Here is a 23753-nt window from a genome sequence, read left to right on the forward strand (position 1 = left end):
TAATTCTACAGCTATACTGAAAGAGAGAGCTGCATGAGGCCCAGGGTAACAGCTTGGTGGGATGCTGTACTGCTTCAGCTCCCCTGGAAAGCAGAATTAAAACCCAGTGAATACATTCCACTTTGACCAAAGCTTAGGAAACCACATGGCACTGTCATTTTTCCTTGTGCGAGTGGCTGTGTCTGACACTACAGCTGAGCCTGGAAACTGAATTCATGTGCTTTCCCCTCCCATATTTACAGAGCAGCCATCACTCACCATAACATGTCATCCTGAGAAGCTGCAATGCAGAGATACTTCACTTTTGAAGCAACTGGTGGCAGTCAGTGAACAACACCTAGGTAACCAGAACACCCATCATCACGAACCTGATACATTTAACAGCTAATTAAATCTGTGTAAGGATTAAGCTTCACATTGTAAGTTTTATGGTAACAAAACCTGAGCTTCCTAAGATTACATTGACCAGCTCCTTGTCTCTGAGATGTTTATCAGCACTGAATGTTACCAGCTCCTGCCATGTTTCCCAATGACCTTCTGGGACTTAATCAGCCCAAATGTCAGGGTCTGAGGAGCTGAGGACATATATTATGACACAGAATGAAATGCTCAGCCAGGCAGAATGAAAATCCAGGGCTGAAGTCCAAAGAAAAGGGCTTTGTTGGTCACTTTCCGTCCCTAATAAATTTGTCAGTTAGGAAGAACAAACATTAACTTTGTTTTCCTTGCTCTTGCTGTTGCTTTGTGAAGTCCCATACTGCGAGGTATCACAGGGTGTGTTCTCAAGTACCAGCAATGAGGGGAAACCTCAGATGATTCACACTTTGGGAATGTTTCACATATAAATAGCAAATTCCAGGTTTATATCTGGAGGCTATCCATACTGCCCAACTATGTTTTCCAGCCTCAGAACCAACTAAAAACTATGGAATTAGCAGGAAATTTTTGTCCTCAATTCCAAATGTTCTGTGATTGCAGTCCTTTTATAGCCACATGTTATTTTCAGAATTTTGATTCCCCCATCCAAACCCAACAGCAGTTCCAGTTCTGAACAGGAGTCATCAATGCCATCGCTGCTTCTCTTCATTCTTATTCAGCTCCTCACAGGATATATTTGGATCCCTAATTTCACAAACCCCTCTGTTTTCAGCTCATTGAGCTCAAATCCAGGCTGGAATCTCCCATGCATTTCATGGATAAGAATGCTGATCCAAATATTGACACTTCATTGCATGGCTGCAGAACGGAGATAAAGCCAGAACTGGTTTTCAAGGCACTTGCAAATCCATGAACTACATGTCTTTTTCATTGAAAAGATCCTCTTTGGAATTTAAAATATCTACCAAGACACATGTGGCCTGACTGGGCTATAGCTGAATGTGCTGTATTCAGAATACAACAAAAAGTCCAGGTGTTTCAAAGGATGTAATGGACATGGTCTAAGAAAAGAATTGTGTTACTGGGTGCCAAATATATGAACGCATTCATAGAAGATTTGCTTGCTCCTGAAGCTGAATATATGCTTTGGGTTTTTTTATTTTTTTTTAGTTAAAAAAAGGAGCTAATTTTCTTTCCTAAAGCAGGTGTGTGCTAGTTCCCATATTTTCCAGACATGTTTAAAATTATTCAGATTCACAAAAGTGTTTAATTAACTGACAAGGATTATAAATGAGAAAACTCATTAGCTGAAATGGCTATATTTCAACTTAATCTTCACTATGATGGATGTTTTAGAGGTACCACACTCAGGGAAGGATCAGACTCCGTGAACTTGTCCAGTACCATGGGTTAGCCCAGGATGTCGGGGAAATAAAACTGCAGACTTTAGATGTCTAAATTGAGCATCCCAAACCTTGGGGAACTCCAGATCTAGGACAGATGGACACCAGTGAGATCAACATCTCCACCTCTGTGCCAAGACTCTCCAACATGTGGCTGAGCTGAGTGCCCAAGCTCAGGCTTCTGAACACTTTCACTAAAGATACTCAGTACTACTGGAGAGGGAGGATGTTAAAGAATATAGCACTGTCTGTTGAACACACTCTACAGACTAGACTCATGCCTGGGAAGCAAGGTAAATGTCAAATATATGCATGAAAATACAAATCCTTCCTAGGAGCCCTTACAGCAAGTCAAGGGACCCTTTCCCTTATGTTCTACCTTACCTCCCAGCTCCTGCTTTCCTGACTGTAAAATACTTTAAAATCAGGGAGAGGAATGGAGAAACATTTGAAGCTTGACAGCTGGTGCATGGACATGGTGTGTGGAAGGTATTAGTCCCATACCCATACCGAGAAGAGTTTAGCAGAGAGATCTCCCACCTCCTAGACCAGTGCCTTCATGATGCAGTAGCATTTGAAGGTCTCACTTCTAAGTGTAATAAAGAGAAGTTGATTTTAATTTGCAGTCTGTGATTTAACTTCGCTTGCACTGTTTTTAGCATAAGTTGTTATGATTCTTTGAGCCCTGTAACTCCAACAGTGACCAGCCTTGCACTGAGAATGAAAGCCTACACAGTGCAGAAGAGAAAGTAAAAAAACAGGCAACAGAATGAAAAGGTGCCAGACTTAAATACAGATTTAAAATAAAGGAAGAAGTTGCTACACAAGAGCAAGGACAACATTGCAGCTACGAGAAATGAGATGGAAGAAACACAAGTAGGAAAAGATGACTAAGGCTTTAAGGGAAACTGCTAAAAGCCAGGTAAAAACCACAGTACAATTAGAGCAACTCTTTCCAAACTGACCATAGGAAATTATTTCAGAGGGGATTCAGTCTGTTCAAGAAGTCTGTACCTCTGACTAATTTCTCTAAAGCTACATATTGCCAACTGCTAAAAATCTCTGAAGTTTCTCTACTATAGGTTATCACAGAAATTGTACAATTCTATAAATAACTCAGTTCATTAAATGGCACTTGAAATAAGTAGCACTTGATAACCATCCCTGTCAGTACGTCAGGATATAAGAAAATACACACAAGAAAAGCAAACAGATCTTGTAGCCCCTACCTCTAAATTTCCAGTCCCTTTTAATACAGTGAAAAGTTTTAGCTATTAAAAATTTTGTGACCCTTGTAATGATACAAAACATCGATACAAAATGTGAACAGTATAATATCCATTATATAATATATATTTATATTTTAATATATTACATTTATTTCTACATAAAAAGGCTATAAATACTGTATATGCCTTATATTCATGGTTCCCAGCATTTGACATTATAGCAAGTACAAACAAACAAAAAAACTTTATAAAAATACAAAAAAGAACTCAGTAGAAATAGCTTTACATTTCAGAATCTTGTAGTCTGTACTGTGTCTATCAATAGAGCTCTGGGACTACAAGAGCACAGGTAAGAAGTTGTCCAACAATTAGTCACAATCTCATCATTCAGAGATGATCAGAGCTGCCATGAAACCAGTCACGGATTCCCAAGACTACACAAACCAAGATCTCTGCCAGTGCAAACACACTTGGAGTTTGCAAAGTGAAGGAGTCAGAGCTACATGAAGGAGCAGTGAGATGAGAAGGTAGGGTGCCCTCAAGATGCACCAGGACCAAAGGCTCCCTACAGTCCTAAGGTAGACAACATTGCCCTATCTACCAGTTGCAGAGGCTGCTCCAGTGGTGATTCAAAGCTGGAGGCATTTTCTGCAGCCGTTTCAGGCTAGCTCAGAAGCAGAGAGGTGCCTGCCATGGGCTACAGGTGCCAGAGAGGATGAGGAGGGCCATGTGCATGCAGGAGATGCATGTCCCTGGCACCCAGGTCCCATCACTTGGCTTGGTGTTCTGCTCCTCTGCTAACCAAACTCACCAGGCAAGTCTTCCAAGGAAATGCAGCTCATGAGTTCTGGTACAGTGACTTTTTCTCTGCTGTCAAGGACAGAGACCATCTCCCCCACCTATATTTAGCCCAGCCTATGTTTAGTCTCAGACCCTCAGTGAGTGCCAGAGCCAGAGGTTCCTCTTTTTGTTAGTTGAGGTGCTAGCAAAGGATAACTCTGAGAAACAAGAAGCCAGTGCCATGCTGTTTCCTTCCTGCAGCCCAGCCACAAGGCAAAAAACCAAACAAAAAACCAAAAAAAAGAGCAGGGCTGTGCTGTTATGCTGTACAACCAGGAAGAGTTAAGTTGAACGCCATGCCACTGCCTGCATCGGGCAGATGCTCAGCGTGTCACTAGTGTCCCAAAGGCCATGACACTGCCTCTATCAGGTTGGCCCAGCACCCAGACACCACAGCCAGGACTTTGCACCATCAGCCTCCAGCATCTCTTAAGGAAAGCGCCTGGCAGCCTGGCACGGCGCAGGTTTGCTGCCAGATGTTTCTGCATCCTCTTCATGAAAAACAAATGTCTTTTCTTAGTCTCGTGGATGCATTTTTTTCTGTACATTTAACCTGAATACCACCAGTCCAGGCCAGGAAGGCACCATCCCAGGGGACCCGGAGCCGCCACCATTGCCCTAGAGTGTTGGGGAGGCGAGGGCGGCAGCGCCATTGTAGGCCAGGCCGTGCGGGCGGCAGAGAGGGGGAGAGGCCTCCTGGGCACACAAGAGTTCGGTCTCCTCGCTGGAGTAGGCAGTGGTGTCCATGTCATCTGAGTGGTACCCTGACTGGTACCCACTTGTCTGGTTGGAGGCTTCGGACATGACGGACTCGTTGCTCTTGCTGGGCACCAGTGTGCTGTGAGAAACAAGCAGAAAGAGGACTGAGGGTGATGTGGAGAACGTCCGCTGGAGGGACAGGGAGTGATTCCCACTGAAGGTTGCTTTCCATTCAGCAGCAACCACAGAAAAATGGTGCATTTAGCAAAGCTAGCACCAAGCCTATTGAAACATTCATCTGATTACAAGGAGAGACTTTTTCATGCACCCTACCTTCAGTAACACAAGGAAAAGATACTTAATTTTGTGACAATACATGGAGTTAGATTGCAATTACAGCTGGAATGGAGAGAACACTTTGAGAGGCTTCACACGTTTGCTGCGGTGCAGTTATCACTGCAGGATGCCTTTGTTGGTACTGGAGTTGCCCTGGAAAAAATTATTCCTGCGAAGCTCTCAGAGCATACGTGAGGTTTCAGCTTCATGAATGTCACTGTGCTTCCTGTGAGCTGCACAATGAACCCCCAGTACAATGCTCTGAAAATATACCCAGGTACATCCTGAAAATTCAGGAGTAAGATCTAGGAAAAAAAAAAAAAAAAAAAGGAAAAAAAAAAAGAGCTCTTTGTCATTGTGTCATTGCAGGCAAGCCCTCATAAATACACTCAATTGTGTGCATCAGCTCAGTTCCTTCAAGGGGTGGTTGATGCTTCTGCAGCTGATAAATACAAGTCCTTTCTGCTGTGCTTATTGATGCTTCCAACTGCTGCATTAACTCTCCTCTCCTCGTACCAAATGCAAAAGCCCAAGTACACAGTGCACGATTTTCTTCAGGATTTTAAAAATAGAGTAAGAAAAGATTTTCTCTTCTAAAAAAATTTACAAACCTATCATTCTTCTGACATACTGAAAACAAAAGGTCGTATCCAATCCTACATGCAGCCTGAGCCTTACCTAAAGGGTATTTTCACTTGTTTATCACTCTCTTCCAATGTCTTTAGCTCTTCAGATGCAAGAACCATCCCACTATCTGTCTGGTTTTCCTGCAATAGTGTTAAAAATGCATTAAGTGAAAAGGAATTTTAAAAAAACACAACAAGAAAAAAAGACATCAACAGAAGGAAAAGACATACAAACAACAGATAGACTCACCTCCTGAACAACTTTTACAGTGGTTACCAATGGGACATCTTCAAATGTTTTCACACTCACAGGGCGACTTTTTCTTTTGCTACCTTGTCGGTACTGACTGAAAAGAAAAGAAACAAAAAAAAAAATTTGTGTCCACTATCCACAACTTGGCTGCAAACAAGGCAATGATATCAGAATCCTTTCATCTCTCTGTGGAGAAGCTAGTCCTTTTGTAAAAACATATTATGCAAACCTCAAAATATCCATTTATTGAAGAGAATGAATGGCCTGGAAAGTGGTATGTTGCTGACCTTCTGCTCCAGACAACCTTGATCTCTGAGAAAATTCTGAGAAATGGCTTTGAGAAAACAGCTCCTTGCCTCAGTTACACTGGAGGGCTTCACTTCCTGCAAGCTTCACTTAGAAGTATAATAAACAGAGGAGCCTGGAGGACAGACATGTGTCTCTTCCTTTGGACTGCACTTCTGAGACCCCTGGCTGGACCCAGGACAACAACAGCAGAGTCAGCAGACTGCTGCCCTTAAACCATGGGGATCAGGACAGGGAGTGCTACATCTCTCTTGAAGGCTCTTCTCCAAAAGAAGCCCTCTGGTCAGGATGACATCCATTAAAAATATTGGACAAAAAAATAAAATTGACTTTCATGGAGGTACTAGTACAGCAAACAAAACAGCTTCCCTCAGCTTGCTGTCTAAATGGATATGGAATGAAATGGATGTTGTCCCAGTTAAACAGGACAAATCTATGTTCCTAACAGCTAATGAAGAAAAAGCCATGGAGTTAGAAGAGAAACCTGCATCTACATGGAACTGGATGAATTTGATCATAGGCATCACTGGGTGAGAAAATACCTTTCTCCCTTACATCCAGGGCTTGAGGTCCTCACAAGGTCCAACGTAAGCCCTGATTATTGAATTAGTACAAACTTCTCACCAGGAAAGTCAGCTCTGCAATAATGCCCAACTGCACTTAACACTACTGGTCCATTCTGGATGCCCCAGCAGCCCACCAGAAGCAAGCAGTGGACAAAAAAACAGTGACAACATTATTTATGTCACATTCCCCTTAGCTATCAGTTATGATCTATTCAACAACATTTCACTTTAGGAGGGGAAATGCCAGAGAGATTGTTAAAGATACAGCTATTACCATTCATAATTCAGGAAGCTGCAAAACAAGAGAGTGAACACAACTGCATTAGACTGGTAAAAATCTGTATTACTTTTGGATCTTAAAAAAAAAAAAACAACAAATAATCTTGTCATTTTGGGGTTTTTTTACATGAATTTCAAACCTTGAAAAGGCAGCAAAAAATTTCTAGCATTTGGGGAGGTAAGAAACTAGTTTTTGCATACAAAAACTCCACAGATGCATTCTTATTCCTATGGAGGAGGTTAAATATGGACCAGGCAGCTGAAGTCTCTTCCTTTCATTTTCCCTGCCCCCAGCATGAACAAAACCTGCCCAGAGGCCCCAGTAGGATGTCCACCATATAAAATACCTAATTCCTGCTGTGTTGTCATAATGGAATTTAGGATCACAGACTTCCTCTTCCTCCCTACAGGAAGCAGGTGAAGTTGGGAGAGAGAGACCCGAATCCTCTTCCATATTCAGTGATACTGACAAAGGAAGGACAACGTAGTCTTTACCATCCTGTAAAATGCAGTGAAAAAATACAAAAATTAAATAAAGCTACAGAGCTACACATACATAAACAGCTGCACGTATGTATGTGGAAAACTCATCAGTCCAACAGAGCTAGCTTGTTGTTTTATTAAGCTATGAGCATTATACCAGCCTCACAGGAGCAGCTTCATTAAAAGAGGGAAATTTTCTAAGAGCCACTGCCAAGTAGTTTTCAATTAAAAAATATTTATATATGTCATACGGTAACATCATGCATAAATTGAACTTTCTCCTAATGTCTTTGAAATAAAAAAAATACATTTTACTAATGGTTGAATTGCAATGACACAAAGAACATGATCCTGAGGGGAAAAAGGATAACTTAAAACTGAAAGTGAGATTGAGTTGGACTGCAGTGCCTGAATCATAAAGCCTAAATTAATTATAATAAGTAAATGAAAAAAGAATGAAATGGTGACAGGAAAAAAGGAAGTTTTCTATCAATACTTTGGCATCTAATGGTATGAATAACAACAATAACATTATTCAAAATTTATTCTACTTGTTCACATTTCTACTCTAAAGTATGACAAGAGAAAATGGATTATGCATCTTTTAGTACTGCATACCTATTCATAGTCCCATTAGAAATCATTTTGTAGGTTCCCACTTTTCTCTAATGTTTTTGCATTTATCCCTTTTCGACTACAGTATGACACATGTGAAATTAGCTATTAGTTATCAGACAGTAAATTATGTTTGTCTTTTATAGTCACAGTACACTATAGTGCATTACAAAGAGTCTAAATCATTAGCAATCCAATGACAGTAGCTAATACACAGAAAGTATGTTCTGAACATACAAGGATGCAAGTTTTTTACTGTGAGTGACCAAACACTGGCACAGGCTGTCCAGAGAGGCTGTGGAGTCTCCATCCTTGGAGATATGAAAAACCCCACCTGGACATGGTCCTGGGCAATCAACTCTAGGTGCCTAAGCATGGGCTTGGACCTCCAGAGATCTCTTCCAACCTCAGGCACTCTGTAGTTCTGTGATACAGAAGATTCAAGCTACTCTGTAGAAAATTCTAACCTTTCTGTTTTGATACCTAAAGAAGACATGATTCTTTGGAGGGACAGGTAATTCCCATCACTGCCAATAGAGACTGGAAAGGGAAAACTAGCCTAACAGGAGAGCATGTGACAAAATCACTCACTTCATGTGAGTGCTCACAACTAGTGCCCTGGCCTTGTCCACATTTGTGGTGCATGAAAAGGGAGCCACAGGATGGAGAACCCAGGAGGGAGTGAAGCCTACATAGCCCACCTGGAAGCAACAGGCTCTCTTACCATAGTGTCTGTACACTGGAGAAGGCAATACACTTATCTGCATGGAGATGCTGACAGGCATCCTCATCTTCCAACACTTGTCTTAAAAACACTGCATCCCACGTCCTCACATATGCTAAGATTTGTATCTTTGGCACAAGGAGGTCAACAGGAGCTACCAGACAAAATGCCTCTGTAGTTTGCAGAGAAATTGGCAGCAGAGCAGGGAACTGAGACTGTGCCAACAACTCCCCAGCAAGGCAGCTAAGAAATGGCAGTGGTGGTCTCATGGGAAGCCCTTGCTTGCAGAGCAAGGTGGCTTTTTGGTTACTACAGCAGACCTTTGCAATTTTTCCCTCCCAAGTCATTTTTCCCTGCAAGCTGCCCCAGCTGCTGGTCAATAACTGGAGTGGTGGAAGCAGCCCAGGTTCCCTGGTGGCTCCATCAGACAATACCCAGCCATGGGATTTCATAGTGGCTGTTGGGACATTCAGGGCTCAGCTGGTCATTTCAGCAGCCAGAGAACAGATTTCATGTACCTGACGGACATTGGCTTGCAGTAAATTGCCCAGGTGCTCCACTAGCTCTGAAAATGTTGGTCTCTGCTTAGGATCTCCGTGCCAGCAATCCAGCATTGTTTGGTACCTAGAAGGGCAAAGGCCATTAAAATATCAGTATAAAGAAAACAGCACCTATGTCTTGCTCAGACACCTGATACTGATGTGGGATAAATGTGAGCAGCTAGAAGAACAGTTTCTCACATTTCTGGTGTTGTGTAGTCTGGTGCTCTCATTCTTGTTCCTTCTTTCAGTCTTCTGCAAAATTCCTCATCAATTTTTACTCCAGGGTATGGTGATGCACCTAAAATGAGAGCAACAATAATTTTTAATGCATGAGACTCTTAAAATCCAGGATTAATTTTCAAACAAATAATTTGCTATGTCCTGAGTTAATAAGGTAATTCAGGATATTTGGATGTGCAAACAATTTATATTTATGATGGCAGTGGCAAATGATGAGTAAATGAGGCAAATAATCACATAATGAAATTGTATGAAGCAGCATTTCGAGTCCATATTCCCACACTTACATTTTTAGGGGAATTCAAGTATTTCATTTTGATGGGAAATTTTCAAGAAGTAAACTAAATGCTAAAGATGATCCAAGAACACCTTGACTGTTTTGTTCAGACTTTGTTGTTTAAAATTGAAGATGGCTCAGTAAAATTAAAGTGACTCACCTAATGAAAATATTTCCCACAGGAGAACCCCAAAGGACCATACATCACTCTGAATGGTATATACTCTGTCAAAAATGGTTTCTGGTGCCATCCATTTTAGGGGTAGTCTGGCCTGAAAGCATTTTGTAAATAAAAAGGCATCACAATTTAGCAAAACACTGAGTTTCCCATTTAAGGTGGAAAAAAAAGGAGTTTCGATTTTTTATTAATTCTCTCTCAAGTAGAGAACCTGAAACTTACATCTCCTTTCCTGACGTAATCTGGGTCTTTGTAGATGTCTCGAGCCAAGCCAAAATCACAGATTTTGACCACGTTATTGTCTGACAAGAGGATATTGCGAGCAGCCAGGTCCCTGTGGATGCACTGCAAAGAGAAGTAAACAACTTCATACACTGCTGGTCATCACAGCTCCATCCACAGGGCTGATCTCTTTCACATGTGTGTTCTCCTACCCTCAAAGGCCAGATAATTCTTAAAACCTTTTAAGAAAAAGAAACCTCAGCATCAACAGTTACTGATTTTAAGTGCTCTGATGGTCACAACTGATTTGGCTCAGGGAGACTTGTGTTGCCAAGTCCAAACATACATCTGTTTATCCACTATGCAGAGAGGGCCTTTGAAGTTAGCTAATTAATTACCCTAAGAAGCTGACACAACACAGGTTCAGATCTGATTACCTTTAGTTTGCTTCAGTCTTTGTACTGCACTCTTTCTCTGAAAAACATACCATGCTAAAACACCAGTGTGATTCCAATACAAACTAATCTGTGTTCTGTGCCCTTACCTATGCAGAGCAACTGCTTAGCTAACAACCCAAAGACTTCAAAACTCAAGCCTCAGTATCTTGAAGTAAAAAAGGCAGGCTCTGAAAGTGGCTGCAGATTTGTTTTTAGGCCTAACAATACAGATCCTGGAAAGACATTCTTCCATGTATACACGCCAGCCAGGATGTCTAAAATGTAGACAAATGTATGTTTTTAGAAAAGGCACTGAAGTCTGTTCTTGAACATCTAGCCTGCACTCTGGAGCAGTGCTCTATTCTCTGCTCTACTTCCTTTTCCTATTTCTAAGTACTTTTTGCTTCTACACAGATGCAGGCAATTCCCTGTTCTCTCTGGAATTTACATCCTTTAAAACATGTGCTATACATATTTAAGATCAAATCACAGAAAAGCACTTCTAGAAGGCCAAAATGCAGCTGAAGTACTATTGACTGCCAGGGCGTCTTTCACAAGAGATTCTCCAAGGGGTCATCCATGAAATTTCACAGGTGAGTATCATCTCTCCTCATATTGCCCTTCCAATCCCAGTGTACAGGTTACCAGCAAACTCCTCAGAGCGAACTCTTTTACTCCAGGTCAACTCCAGTTACCAGGGATTTGTCCCTGTAATTCCCTCATAATCATCCCTCAAATCATCCCCATAAGTCAGCTTCCCTCCTTCAACTACTTAATCATTCTTCTATAAATCAGTGACCCACAAACCTCATAGAGATCACTAACATTCATGTCAATAAATGCATGGGCTGTTTCACTCTGTAGTATTAATGATCTGGGTATGTCTTAGGGCAAAAAGAAAATGTTGTGCATGACTGCTAGTCCAAAGATGAACATGCTGTTTCCTTCTATAGACCTACAGCACTATTTCCTACAGCCAAATAAATAACACGCCACTCTTCCTGAGAAGTTCCTTACTTTGCGTGAAGCCAAGAACTCCATTCCTCTCGCCACCTGGAAGCTGTAACAGATGAGGTCTTCCATGGTCAAAGGGTTCTTGCAAAGGTCTTCAGGACCAGCTGCAAAGAATCAGACAACAGTCAAACATGCCCTTTGTCACTGATTTCACCCATAACTGCATCTTAGGTAAAATTCCATCTTAACCTTATGCCGCATTGAAGTGGAAGTGCAAACAGAGCCCTTTTTTTGGCTGTATAACTTTCACTAACAACCCATTTTATACCAGACTAGTCCTGTGTAAAATAAACTTCAAGATGATGGGTTATATCCCAGGCCTCCTTGCTTATTTCCAGATTTCCCACCGGTGGAAAGATTTGCAAAACAGTCTCAAAAGAAAAACAACCAAAACTCAGCTCACAAGTTCCTAGGACAGGAAAGGCTTGCTATGGTTCTAACAGATTAATTTGGAAACCCATGAGAGGGAGGCTCCACCTAGTCCTTCAGGGGAAGAATATTCCATGAGAATGAAGGCTTGAAATTAGCAAAAAAAGCCCTGCTAATTTTGGGTAGAAGAAGCCTAACCTCATCTTCAAGTGACCTGGAGTAATTATGTACTCAAGTACCCAACAAAGATACCTAGGTATTTAATTTCTCCTGAAATTAACAACTCAATGAGTGTGCTCAGCTCTTGATATTTAGGAATTCACAAAGAACTAACACCGGTGGCTAAAACCCTCATCTCAAGGCCTGTTTTAGGTTTACATACTGCTTACAACACCCCGGCTCAGAGGGTCAGTTGTTATATCAAAGAGATCTGAAAAGGTCCAAAATGGTGCCTAAATGTGTAAAGTGTATGCCTGGCTTTATCTATTAGGAACACACTGAAGCCACAAGATCATCCTCTCTGTTAACATACTGAATGCACTAAATGATTTTTAGTGGAAGTCAAGGTACAGGTAGTTGAGCTATAGCCTTAACCAGTCCAATCCCACCACCTGCTGAAATTAGCAGTCTCTGAAACATGCTGGCAGCACAGAGCACTTCATGCTGTCTCTGCCAAAGGAGAACATGGCAAATACATCAGTGAAACTGCTGCACAAGGTATGTAAACCAGAGGAGGCTGTGAATGAGTGGCTTAATCAGGTTTCCTGTTCCTGACAGACAACTTGTGCAAAAGGAAGGCAAATCAACCTCTCTGCTACTAAGCACTGAAGCAGATGGCATTTAATGATATTTAAACTTCTGGGTAAACTCTGAGAAAATTCAGTTAGTGCCTCTCTGCCCTTCCTTCATAGGTTGTGCTCTGTCGTTTTCTCTGAAGACACGAGGATGCTAAATAGATGGATCTCCAAAAGTCAATGCACTAAGAATGCCCCCTTTTCAGACAGGACATTACCTGGGATTGGGCTGAGGGGCTTGGAATGCTCAACTAGATAATCCATAGCTCAAGAACTTTGGTTACCCAGGAACTACCTTGCCCACAGTTTTGAGAGCTTTGGAAAACTTGTGGTCTCCAATGTCCCTTATCAGCCCACATCAATGACAGCTGCATCAACACTAGGAGAAGACATATCCTACCTTCCTCCTCTTCCACATCACTCAAGGACCTCTCCTCCACAAAGCCTGAGCTGGCTGAGCTCTGGCTGCTCGTGATGCTGTCCAGCCGTCTCTTCAGGTCCACAGAGACATCACCAACATAGTTCTCCTTCCCCTGACGAAACCTTGAACTTTTGGTCTAGAAATGTGAGAGGAGGGTAAGAGAGATTAGAAACAGAAAGTGTGCCAGAATCTTCCTTAGAACATGCAATGACACTCCCTGTGCTCTGTGCCATGGGCCCCACTGAAGGCAGGGAGGGCAGCCCAGCACTGGCATGACAGGACACCTGGATCCAAGCCAGCTGGGGCATTGGGTTGGTGCAGTAATAGCACCAGCAAACTCCAGCCCATGGCCATGCAGACTCACCAGCTCAAGCACCCTCTGCTAATCCACAGCATGGCTTTATCCTGCTCCCACATCCTCCGAGCTGCCCCCCATCAACATATATACATGCTTGGGAATAAATGCGAGCTGACCTGCTCAGCCCCCTGGTGCTCACTACTTGTGAAGCATGCATGGAGGCTGCCGAACCCCCCCTCACCCTCTTCAGCCTCTCTGTACTGCTACAGCTTTACCTTCAAATACTGCAAAGACCTTCTGCTAAACTTCTACCTTGGACAAAACCGTAGCAGCCCTCACAAACTGATTTATGCCTCTCTTCCTCTAAGCAACCAAAGGCCTCTAGGGAGGATGCCAGCCCTGAAGTCTTCCTCCACCACGTTTCCATTTTCTCCTGCTTCAGTTTCTAACTTATCTCCCCTGGCAGGGCTGGTTTTTTCCGTTGCTGATTCCCATCCCCACAGCTTGTGTAAGCAAGGGTCAGCAGCCTTGTGAAACCCTGTCTCTTCCTTCAAGGCCTCTCAGATATTTGTTTATCCTTTTTACTCACAAGAGGATGCAGTGAGTTGCCTTTGCCAATATAAAATAGTAAACAATGACTCCAAGGATAAAGAAAAATAACCCCCTGGAGAACTGACAAGCAGTTTGAAGAAGCTCTTATCTAAACAGAGCAGCTGCAGGAAGACTGGAGTTCAGGTCGGCAACATCACGGCAGAGCACAGCTCAGGAGCCTCCCTCCTGGTCCTGGGTTAAAAGGGCAATATCCTAAACATTCTGCTCAGTGCTGGGTACCTGCAGCCATGCTCTGCACCCAGCAATGTGAACCTTGGAGGAGATGGATCCTCCCAGCCCTCTCCAGAAATCAGATCCTCTTGCAGAGGTGACCAGAAATGAGTTTGAAAACACCAGTCCCATCCCTTTCAAAGCAGAGTGCAAAAAGGGGCTGTTGTGGTGGGAATTCACCTTTGCAAAGAACTCAGGAGGTGAAAAGCTGAATGCAAACTCATGATACACAAAATTATTAACAGAAAAAAAAATAAATGTATAGGCTGGTTTAGCAATAAGCCAAGGGGATAGCATAAAGCATAATCACATGCCAGAAGATGCCTACTGATAGGTGATGGATATATAAGCTAATCAGGGAGTTCAGTTATTTAAGGTGGTCTGGAGCTTAATTAAGAAGGGAAAAAATTCAGTCTGATAATCAGGAAAAACTTCATGACAGATACTGCCAAGTGTAGAATAATCTGCCAAGGGAAACAGTGGAAGCCCAGTTCCTTTGCACATTTTAAGCTAACAATAACAAAAGAATTACATTGCAGGGGACAGGGGAAAGACTAGAGTACCTCTGATGTCTTTGCCATCTCTCATTCCCATGAGAATAACTAGATATTAATTGTCCCCAAGGATGCCACCACAATTAATTATAGAATTAATAATAGAAACAGAAACATTGTGTGTGGAAAAAAACAACCAAATCACACATTATGTCGTTGACCTTGACTCCTTACCTTGTAAGGGACAAATTCACTCCTCTTGCTCCGTAGGTAAGCTGACAGATTTCCAAATTTGCAATATTCCACAATCACCATGAGTGGGCCTGTTTAGCACACAAAGCAATTCCTTAGAAAGACCATTTATATCCCACCTTATCTTATAGCAGAATTTGTGGCTACAGATACATACATTGCAAAAACATTCAACTACTCAGAGGTTTTTTAAAATGCCAGTAATAAAAAAAAAAAACCAAACAAAACCTAATCAAAGCAGGGAGATGATTCCTTCTCTGATATATAGGGAAGAAAAAGAAAGTACATGCTTTTGAAAATCATAGACCTATTTTCACACATGAAAATCTATGGTGCTGAGATGACACTTGAAGTGTTAATAACTGCCTGTGCTAATTCACATTGTAAGGATGTGACACGCATATCTGAATGAACTTCAGTGCAATTAACCAGTCAACTGCAATAAAGTACTCACATTATGCATTATCCATGCATTTTTGTGTGGGTAGTTTAAGTCCTAAAAACTTAAAATAGGAATTTCAGTTTCAGACATAGTTGCCTTAATATACTGTCCAAACGTGATACTTCATGCTCAGATTGCTTCGTGTAGGCATATGCTACAATGATAAATTTCCATCCTAGGTTCCAGATACTTGCCGTGTCTATTTTATTATGCAATAAACAAGGAAAGAAATATTTATGGTTTAGGTTTCCTTCAAGTACTGCACTTCTGTCATGGAACTTTACAAATTAAATCCTGATCCCAGAGTAAGCCAACAAGTCAGCTTCCCTGAAATATTATTACTGAGTTACTTTACACTGAATTTCTTCCAAATTAATGTGTAGTGCTGGATTTGTTAAACAAAACATCTGTCCCCCATTATAGTGTAAAAATAGGTTCATTCACCCTGAGCAAAGGGTAAAGTGCAATCTACCCCACTAAAAACTCACAGGGGCACCCACAGCCCACCCAAAGCAAGTCACAGCCAGCAACAGCACTGTAGCTGCTGAGAAGGATAAGAACAACTTTTTAAGTCTGGCACTAGACTCAAACTCAAAGTCTGTTACACATGGGGTGTCCACTATAACAGTGGATCTGAGGTACAGAAAAGCAGTGATAGAGCAACTAAGGATGGAGCTGGATGTAGAACTCGGCTTCTGAGCCCTTATTCCACCTCTGGTCCCAATCACTCATATAAATGTCTGTTTTAATAAAGACGAAAATTTCTTCCATACCTTAGTTTTGAAAATCAATTTTCTATGCATCAGAAATGGCAGAAATAGGGTTTCAATTAGCACCTTTCCACCCACTGAGATGTTACTCACCTCCTGGCTTTGTGCAGGCTCCAAGTAAATTGACAACATTGAGATGGTGGCCAATATGAATGAGGATCTTCAGCTCTGACATGAGTGCTCTGTGCTCACTATGTGTTGCACCCTCTGTAGAGGTAAAACAACACAGATTAGGAGCATCACAGACAGAAAGGTTTTCCCCTACTCTGCATTATTTTCCACTATTTTGCCAGCCTTTCTAGGGAGTTTTGTTGGTTGGTAGCCTGGATAAGCTTTGCTGCACAACACTGATGAAAGCTAGGCATGACAGTGTTGGTTTTGCTCTGCTTTTAAACATATTTGAAACTTTGCCAAGGGCAGTTCATCAGAAGAGGGACACAAACAATCCAGATTAGCAAATATTTTTTTTTCCAACAGACCTTTCAAGCAGTTTGTACTCTGACATTTGGCCCTCGCAGCAAAGAAGAGCTAGAAACATTGTCCCATGGCCTTTGCTGGGGTCCATGGTAAGGGTCCAATGGGTCCATGGACTGGGGGAGACAGGGTCAAAGCCAAATATGCCAGACTGCAGCCTACAAAAGCCTGGAAATGTGGGACAGAAGGGGCAGAGGATAGAGATGAAGGAGTGGTGAGAGAAGGGTGAAGGAGGCATCTCTCTGCAGGCTGCCTGAGGACAAGGAAGCTGGAGGGACAGGGCTTTCTTATTTTTGTTTTCATTACTGCATGCTCATCCCCTGGAACAGGGCTTGCCTCTGCTTGTGACTGCTCACACCGTGCTGTCAGAAATCCCTCAGCTTTCCCACCCTTCCTCCAGTAAAGCACAGGGTGGGATACAGCCTCTGGCTGCTGGCACATCCACTGTGCTGCCCAAGCTACATCCTCCTCAGAAACAGTGTGCCTGGGAACCATAGCTTTCCTCTGGCAAATGTGAGGCACTATAATATGATTTGAAGTGAGGAGAAAACTGTTCAAAACTATTACTCATTTTTGGAGCCTGCCTAAGCCACTGTCTGAGACTTGCAGAAAGCTCCCTACCAGGCTGCATAAAGCAAAAATGGACACAAGCAAATTGTTTGCAGGAGTAAGGTTGTATTCTGAACCTGAGTAGATCTATAAAGCAATGGCTAAGAAACCACAGACACATTGATCCACTTATTGATGAGGTAAAAGTATGAACTTTCCCTGATCACTGCTTCATGATACCAACTGCTAAGCTAAACTTGTATGCATCATTGGTGCACACATTTTAATTATTTTCTATCTATTGGTTATCAGACTGGCAATTACCTCTATATTATATATTCAAAGTGAAGTTTTAGTCATAATTTTTACCTTTAAGCATTTTGACTGCCACAGTTCTGCAGGTAGCGGTTTTGTCGATCCCAAATGCATCTGCTTCTATGACCTGGCCAAAAGCTCCACGCCCAAGAGGTTTACCTTGAAGTGAGAAGATGAACAGACTCTGATTTATTTGCCTGGCAGGGTGGGCAAAAGATGCAGAATAAACAGCAGATGTAAACTGAATTTATACATTGGAAATCAACAGAGGGCTCATAACAAGGAGAGGACGTATTATATCCTACAAAACCAGGCAGCCCACCAGTGGTCCCGCATCAGGGCAGCCTCATGGCAAGCCAGGACCCAAACCACCCTGCCCCCAGGGCTGGGTGCAGTACCCCCAGAGGGCTGGTGCAGTGAGGACACACCTAACTTCAGCCGGTCTCTGGGGAACTCCCACTTGCTGGCATCGTACGGGAGCCGCTCACAGTGCTCATCTATGGGGACTTCATCAGGATCCATGATGATTGACAAGTACCCAGTCTTCATGTCCCCCCCGTTGGCCTGGAAAATGGTATTAGTTATAGTTGCACAGATTTTTTGCTGGAGATATGTGAACAAAGTGCCGTTTTCTCACTTTGTAGTATTTCACCCATTTCCCAGAAGTGTTAGGCTACCATTTTCCTATGCCATGTCATTGTTAGTGTGACCATCGTTAATTACTTTCACTTTTGTGAGGGTTTTTTTTTCCTAATAAACAAAACCGTCTGAAACATTTTCTCTCTTGCAAAGGCCTGTTCAATTAAAAACAAATTTCTGTGCCCCCAGTTCCATGCAAGAACCTTAGAGCATGGAGAGAAAAAATGTGTCTGTTGATTTAAGAACAATGGAAAGGAACAACACAAAAGGCCCCAAGTCAGCTCTCATTTGTCATGCAAGACCAGTGCTGATAGGACAGTGGGAGAATTTCTTCATTACCCGTTTAACAGTCCGGAGGATGATTACAAGAAGCAACCAGAAGAACATGGCAATCACTGCAGTGCCAATAAGGATAATGAGCTCCAGATTTGTTTTCTCCTCAGCGCCTGGGAAGAAATAAATGAATATCTGAGTGATAGTTGGAAGTGTATTGGTTTTGTTCATTCATTAAAGAAGAGAATGGAGGTCCTTGTTTTGAAGGTTCATTTAAAAAGGGCAACATGGAGCAAGGAAAATGAAAACAAACAAAACAAAAAGCTTGGGGTTTTTAGATTGGAATATTTGGCTTAGTTTCATGCTGTTTTACACAGCACCCAATTTCTTAGCATGAGCTTTGTTCCAGAGACAGTTCAGATGAACTTGTTGTACATATGAAAATAAGTAAAGTTTTATATTTTAAGAATAGATCATTGGTTTAGAAAACTCAAAATGAATTATTCTCTCTGCAGAAACAAACAAAAAAAACCCACAAAACAAAACAAAAAAACAACCCTGTCATATAAAGTTCTGTGAGAATGACCCAGAGAACAAGCCCTGTCTTGTCTCTTCACATCCTTCACTTAGGCATGAAAAAACATGGTTCTACAAGAACACATAAAAACATGGTCTTATTTACAACATCCCTTGACCAGTAAAATATTCTCCAGCAGATACCACTTAAACATCTATTAATGCATGGGAGCAGCTCTCTTCTTCAGCTCCCATTTGCCACATTGTGCTCCTATATTTCCTCCTTTGCACCACACAGATTTTCCTCCCCAGCATCACACTCCATTGCATGACCTCAAAGAGCTTCACTGTAACTTTCCTGGAGGGAAACACTTTGTCCTACACAGATTTCCAACTTTTATGGACATGCTCCAGCCATATTTACCACATCAGCTAAAATCCTTATTGATGTCAGCTGCAGATAATTTTCACCTGATGTAAACATATTGCCCAATATATTAATATCCTAATGGGACCTATAAGAATGACAGGATACTGCTTTAATTACCTTAATGGAACAAATCATACAATCATCCTGTTCTATAAGATAGAGATTTGTGAAGGACTGACTATGTTTTGCAGATGTACTAATATCAAAGGGAAGGAGCTTTTAGTATGAGGTTTCCTGTTGCAACTCTTGGTGGAAAGTCCATCATGGTTCCAGATATTCGGGCTGCAGACTAAGCTCTTGTTAGAATGTATTGTTTATCACTGTGAATTACATTGCAGTGTGCTGTAATAGAACTGGAACAAGTGAGAGGTGGGTCTCACAAATTATACTTTAAGAGCTTGGTGGACTAAGGCTAGAGCCCCCTAACCTAAACTGTTACAGTCACCAAAACAGGATGATAACCACAACAGACTGCACAAAGGCTTCACTCCATTTTTTTCAATGTGACAGCAGTGACTATAGTTTTAAAAGTTACACCTGCTAAAAACCACCAAGGCCCCGGGATATCTGCAGGTTTAAGTATACAGGTTGTATAGGTTTGCATACAATACAGACTGGCAGAGTTTTCTTTGCAACCACAAGTAAGATAGATTCAGCTTTAGTTGAAAAGCAGCAAACAATGTGGAGAAGAAAGTGTCAGTCTCAACAGCTGGGATTATGATGAATATGATAGCACCCAATTTGATTGTGATAGGAACAGTCAGGACTTTTCACAAATCTCACGGTGTATTTTCAGGTTTCTGATCAGGGTAGCCAGCAGACTTTCCTTTTACTGATTATAAAGATTTCATGCACAATCTGCAAAGAAGGTAACACTAACCTTCCACTGAAAAAAAAGCCACAGCTTTTCTGCATCCAAGGACATTGCAGGCAAGGCAGGCATATAGCCCTCCATCTTCTTTCCTCACTCGACGTATGGTTAGTGTTTTGTTTCCATCTTTCAAAACAATACCTGGAAAAAAAATCATGATTCTTACTTCTGCTATGCCACTTTGTGTTAAAAATTCAAAATTAAACTTTTCATGGTGAAAATCAGCAGTGAGCCCCACGAAAAAAATCCCTTAGGTGACAGAAAATTCATAGTAAAGGAGCAGTCCTCACCTGAATCTTCAATGAGGGTTTCATTATTTTTGAACCACATTATACTTGGAGGAGGAATGCCATTTGCTGTGCATGTCACTTCTATAGTTTCACCAATGTTTGTTGTTTGATTTTCCAGATTTCCTACAAGGGTCGGTGCCATGGGCTCTGTTGGTTCAAATATACAGCAGAATTACTGACTGTTAAAGAAAATGTTCGCTTTTGCAGTAACAGCACTTGATGAACTTTACACGCTTGTCCCAGTAACAAAGTCTCAAATCCTTTTGTAATAGAAACAGCTACAGCGTTCAGCGTTCAGCTGAGGGAAGAGGGAATAAATGAGAAATTGCTTCCCTAACATTTCTATTTCCAGAATCATTATGAGAAGTCTGACACTTGATGGTCCATCAAATGTCATTCAGGATATCCCATGAACATGTAGGTATTTCCCCAGTCTGCCTCATCAGCCCGGGCATCTAGGTCCCAAAGCAAAGTCATCACTATTTGTGTGAAAAGCTGATTGATTATCAGCTTGCATTGCTTGTGCCTGCATACCAGCCTCACTTCATTACAGTTTTAAATTATAGACAGTACTTGAGAATCAAGAGTCAGTAACACAAAGCAGTAGCATTAGTACTACAAATACACACAGTGACAGCTGGAACAAAAAATGTGTTTTGAAAAGTAAAATTGAGAAGTTATTGAACTACACACATGCCATTATCTGTGCAAGGGCTCAACTTATCTTTTTGCCAAGCACTGTGGCTCAATTGATGCCTCCTCACTGGTACTGTGATACAGAAAGTTCCTGCTGCCTGGCTAAGCCCCAGGTCTGCAATAAATGTTCTAAATCTATTTAACAAGCCGAGTGCACCATTAAGGCAACACGTGCAAGGCTTGAAGATACCAAAACCTGACACTACTGCAGTTATTTTCATGCACAACCCCCCATTTTGGTTTGCAGTAAGAGATCTGTACCTTGAACAGTGAGATGTTTCACCAGGCAGTGCTGGGTTTTAGCCTTTTTGTCCTGGGCAATACAAACGTAGTCCCCTCCATCCTGGAGGGAGATGTTACGGAGGATGAGCTCTAAGGTCACGTTTTCACCATTGATATTTGAAACTGTTGCATTCAGCTTCTGGAGTGCATTGAGGTTCTTGCAAACAGGCATGGGCAGCCCTCCAAAGGGAGTCTGTGGAGCATGAGCACTGAGTTTGTACCACGAGAGCTTCTCAAAGGTGAATTTGTCTGCCGTGCATTGCAAGGACATGTTGTCCTTCTCTGTGAGTTGATTCTGAGGCTGGAGGTTTATTTCAAGACCCCCTGCAAGTTAAAAGAATAGAAGAAATTCCTATTAGGTTGCCAACATTAACTTGAAAAAGTCATTTTACAAATACAGCTTTATCCTTATCTTATCCAGTTGTAAATAAGGAAACAAAACACTTTAAGAAATCAATCAATCAATCAATCAATCAGTCATTGTAAATGAAGAAACAAACCCCACAAAAATCAATCATTCATCTAAAGAGGACAGTCTCATTAAAAACAATAAATTTAAAACAGATCAAAAGAAGGTCTGTGTAATGAATACAGTTCTTCCTCCTGTAGAAACTTACAGCAACTTAAGATGATTCTTGACATTACCTTATAGTTCACTTTTAGACTTGGAATAAAATAAAAAACTCAGCATATGAACATGGCAACTGATTTTCAAGAAGACAAACTCTGCCACTGGTTTCAAAAACGTTTGTCTTAGCTTTTACAGTATATCTTTTCTCATTTTGTGACACTACTGTAATTTCCCTGTAGCTTTTTTAAGTGACTGCAAAAGCCCAATACCACTCTCAGGACAAAAGTGCCCATTTTGCCTGATTTTCACAGGACTGTCATTCCACTGATGCCATCAGAACTAAGCACCTGGCTGAAGTTAGGAGGTGATTCTAAAGGCTGCCTTATGACAACTTTAGGCTAACCTAAAATCCTAAAGGATTTTATAGAGGACAGGAATCAGACAACAGCATTGAAACACCTATCACTAGTGAAACAGACAAAAAACATTAATTCATGTGGTTGTCTTCTACAAGGTATACTTACTGGTCACATGGAAGGAAATAACTCTCTCACTTGAGCCAGCTCTGTTGGTAGCCATACATCTGTACAAAGCAGACACATTTGCTGATTGAATCACGAGGGTGCTCACAGTCTACAAAAGAAGAGTTGAGCAATTTCACACAGAGTCAGTGCTAAGGCACACGTCAGCAAAGCACTCTGCATCTACCTTCACAACCAAAAATCCCTCCAAAGCACAACCCCATGGCATGGTGGGAATACAGCTCCCTCCTGATGTTTACATTTTTCTCTTTAAGTATGTAGCAATCAGGAAAAATGAAAAAAAGAAAAAATACCCATCCAGAAGGCAGACTTTGGTTTATTTATTAATAAATGCTGCACCCACAACCTCTGCTCTTCAGTCTTCTCCTTGTTGAAGTTAATTGGCAAGACTAATTCACTGAACTTCAGATTGCTAAAAGCACTGAAATCTGAGTAATATATGATCCTCAAGAGAGACTCATGTCAGGTCAGTAGCTAAAGTACTTGAAAGTGCATATCCCTGCCTACTGGCTTCAGCAGGAGCTGGCATGACTGAGATTGGATCCCCAAGTTTAATGGTAGGTGAAAAAGAGTCTCATTTCTAGTGATATATTCCCAGATACGTGGACTGCTGAAGAGGGCTCATCATCCCCCAACAAACAGAAAAGAAAATCTGCTCACCTTTGTTTTCCCAGCAATAGTAACAACTCGGTTCTTAATTTCAACCTGATTCCCTCCCTTTCTTTCTGAGATCCCTTTCCATTTCCTGCATGCGTATGGATTGGCTCCTGAGCGAACTTTCCTGAGATATAAGTAGAGACAGATGCATAAGATAAGATCAATATTCACCTTTCAAAAAAGTGGTTTTGTATTCCCTTTATAATATGAAGATATTTATCTATAAATCAGATGCATCACTGCTTCCCAGCATGCATCTGGGAGGGAAAAGTGTGTTTCTGGAAATACTTCTATTAAATTGTATCCTATAACATTATGAGACCTTTGTGCTCTGTAAAA

General features: G+C 41.6%; 1 protein-coding gene across 2 annotated transcripts in view; it reads right to left on the minus strand.

The window, feature by feature from the left end:
- Positions 1 to 3876: 3876 nt before the first annotated feature.
- Positions 3877 to 23753, minus strand: part of KDR (kinase insert domain receptor) — a 29341-nt gene continuing 9464 nt past the window's right edge. The window contains exons 11-30 of one of the 2 annotated variants that reach the window (XM_030449983.1): positions 23418 to 23538; positions 22740 to 22848; positions 21624 to 21968; positions 20667 to 20813; positions 20386 to 20517; positions 18626 to 18732; positions 18076 to 18211; positions 17702 to 17806; positions 16403 to 16516; positions 15080 to 15168; positions 13211 to 13367; positions 11651 to 11751; positions 10197 to 10319; positions 9957 to 10068; positions 9478 to 9577; positions 9256 to 9361; positions 7263 to 7414; positions 5762 to 5858; positions 5564 to 5652; positions 3877 to 4688 (exon numbers count right to left, since the gene is read on the minus strand). In XM_030449983.1, the coding sequence (XP_030305843.1) occupies positions 4469 to 4688; positions 5564 to 5652; positions 5762 to 5858; positions 7263 to 7414; positions 9256 to 9361; positions 9478 to 9577; positions 9957 to 10068; positions 10197 to 10319; positions 11651 to 11751; positions 13211 to 13367; positions 15080 to 15168; positions 16403 to 16516; positions 17702 to 17806; positions 18076 to 18211; positions 18626 to 18732; positions 20386 to 20517; positions 20667 to 20813; positions 21624 to 21968; positions 22740 to 22848; positions 23418 to 23538 (2662 nt within the window). In that variant the 3' untranslated portion in view covers positions 3877 to 4468. The remainder of the gene's footprint in view (positions 4689 to 5563; positions 5653 to 5761; positions 5859 to 7262; positions 7415 to 9255; positions 9362 to 9477; positions 9578 to 9956; positions 10069 to 10196; positions 10320 to 11650; positions 11752 to 13210; positions 13368 to 15079; positions 15169 to 16402; positions 16517 to 17701; positions 17807 to 18075; positions 18212 to 18625; positions 18733 to 20385; positions 20518 to 20666; positions 20814 to 21623; positions 21969 to 22739; positions 22849 to 23417; positions 23539 to 23753) is intronic. The other variant, XM_030449984.1, reaches the window with a different exon arrangement.

This window comes from Calypte anna, chromosome 4A (genome assembly GCF_003957555.1).
Source record: "Calypte anna isolate BGI_N300 chromosome 4A, bCalAnn1_v1.p, whole genome shotgun sequence".
Classification (NCBI taxonomy): Eukaryota; Metazoa; Chordata; class Aves; order Apodiformes; family Trochilidae; genus Calypte; species Calypte anna.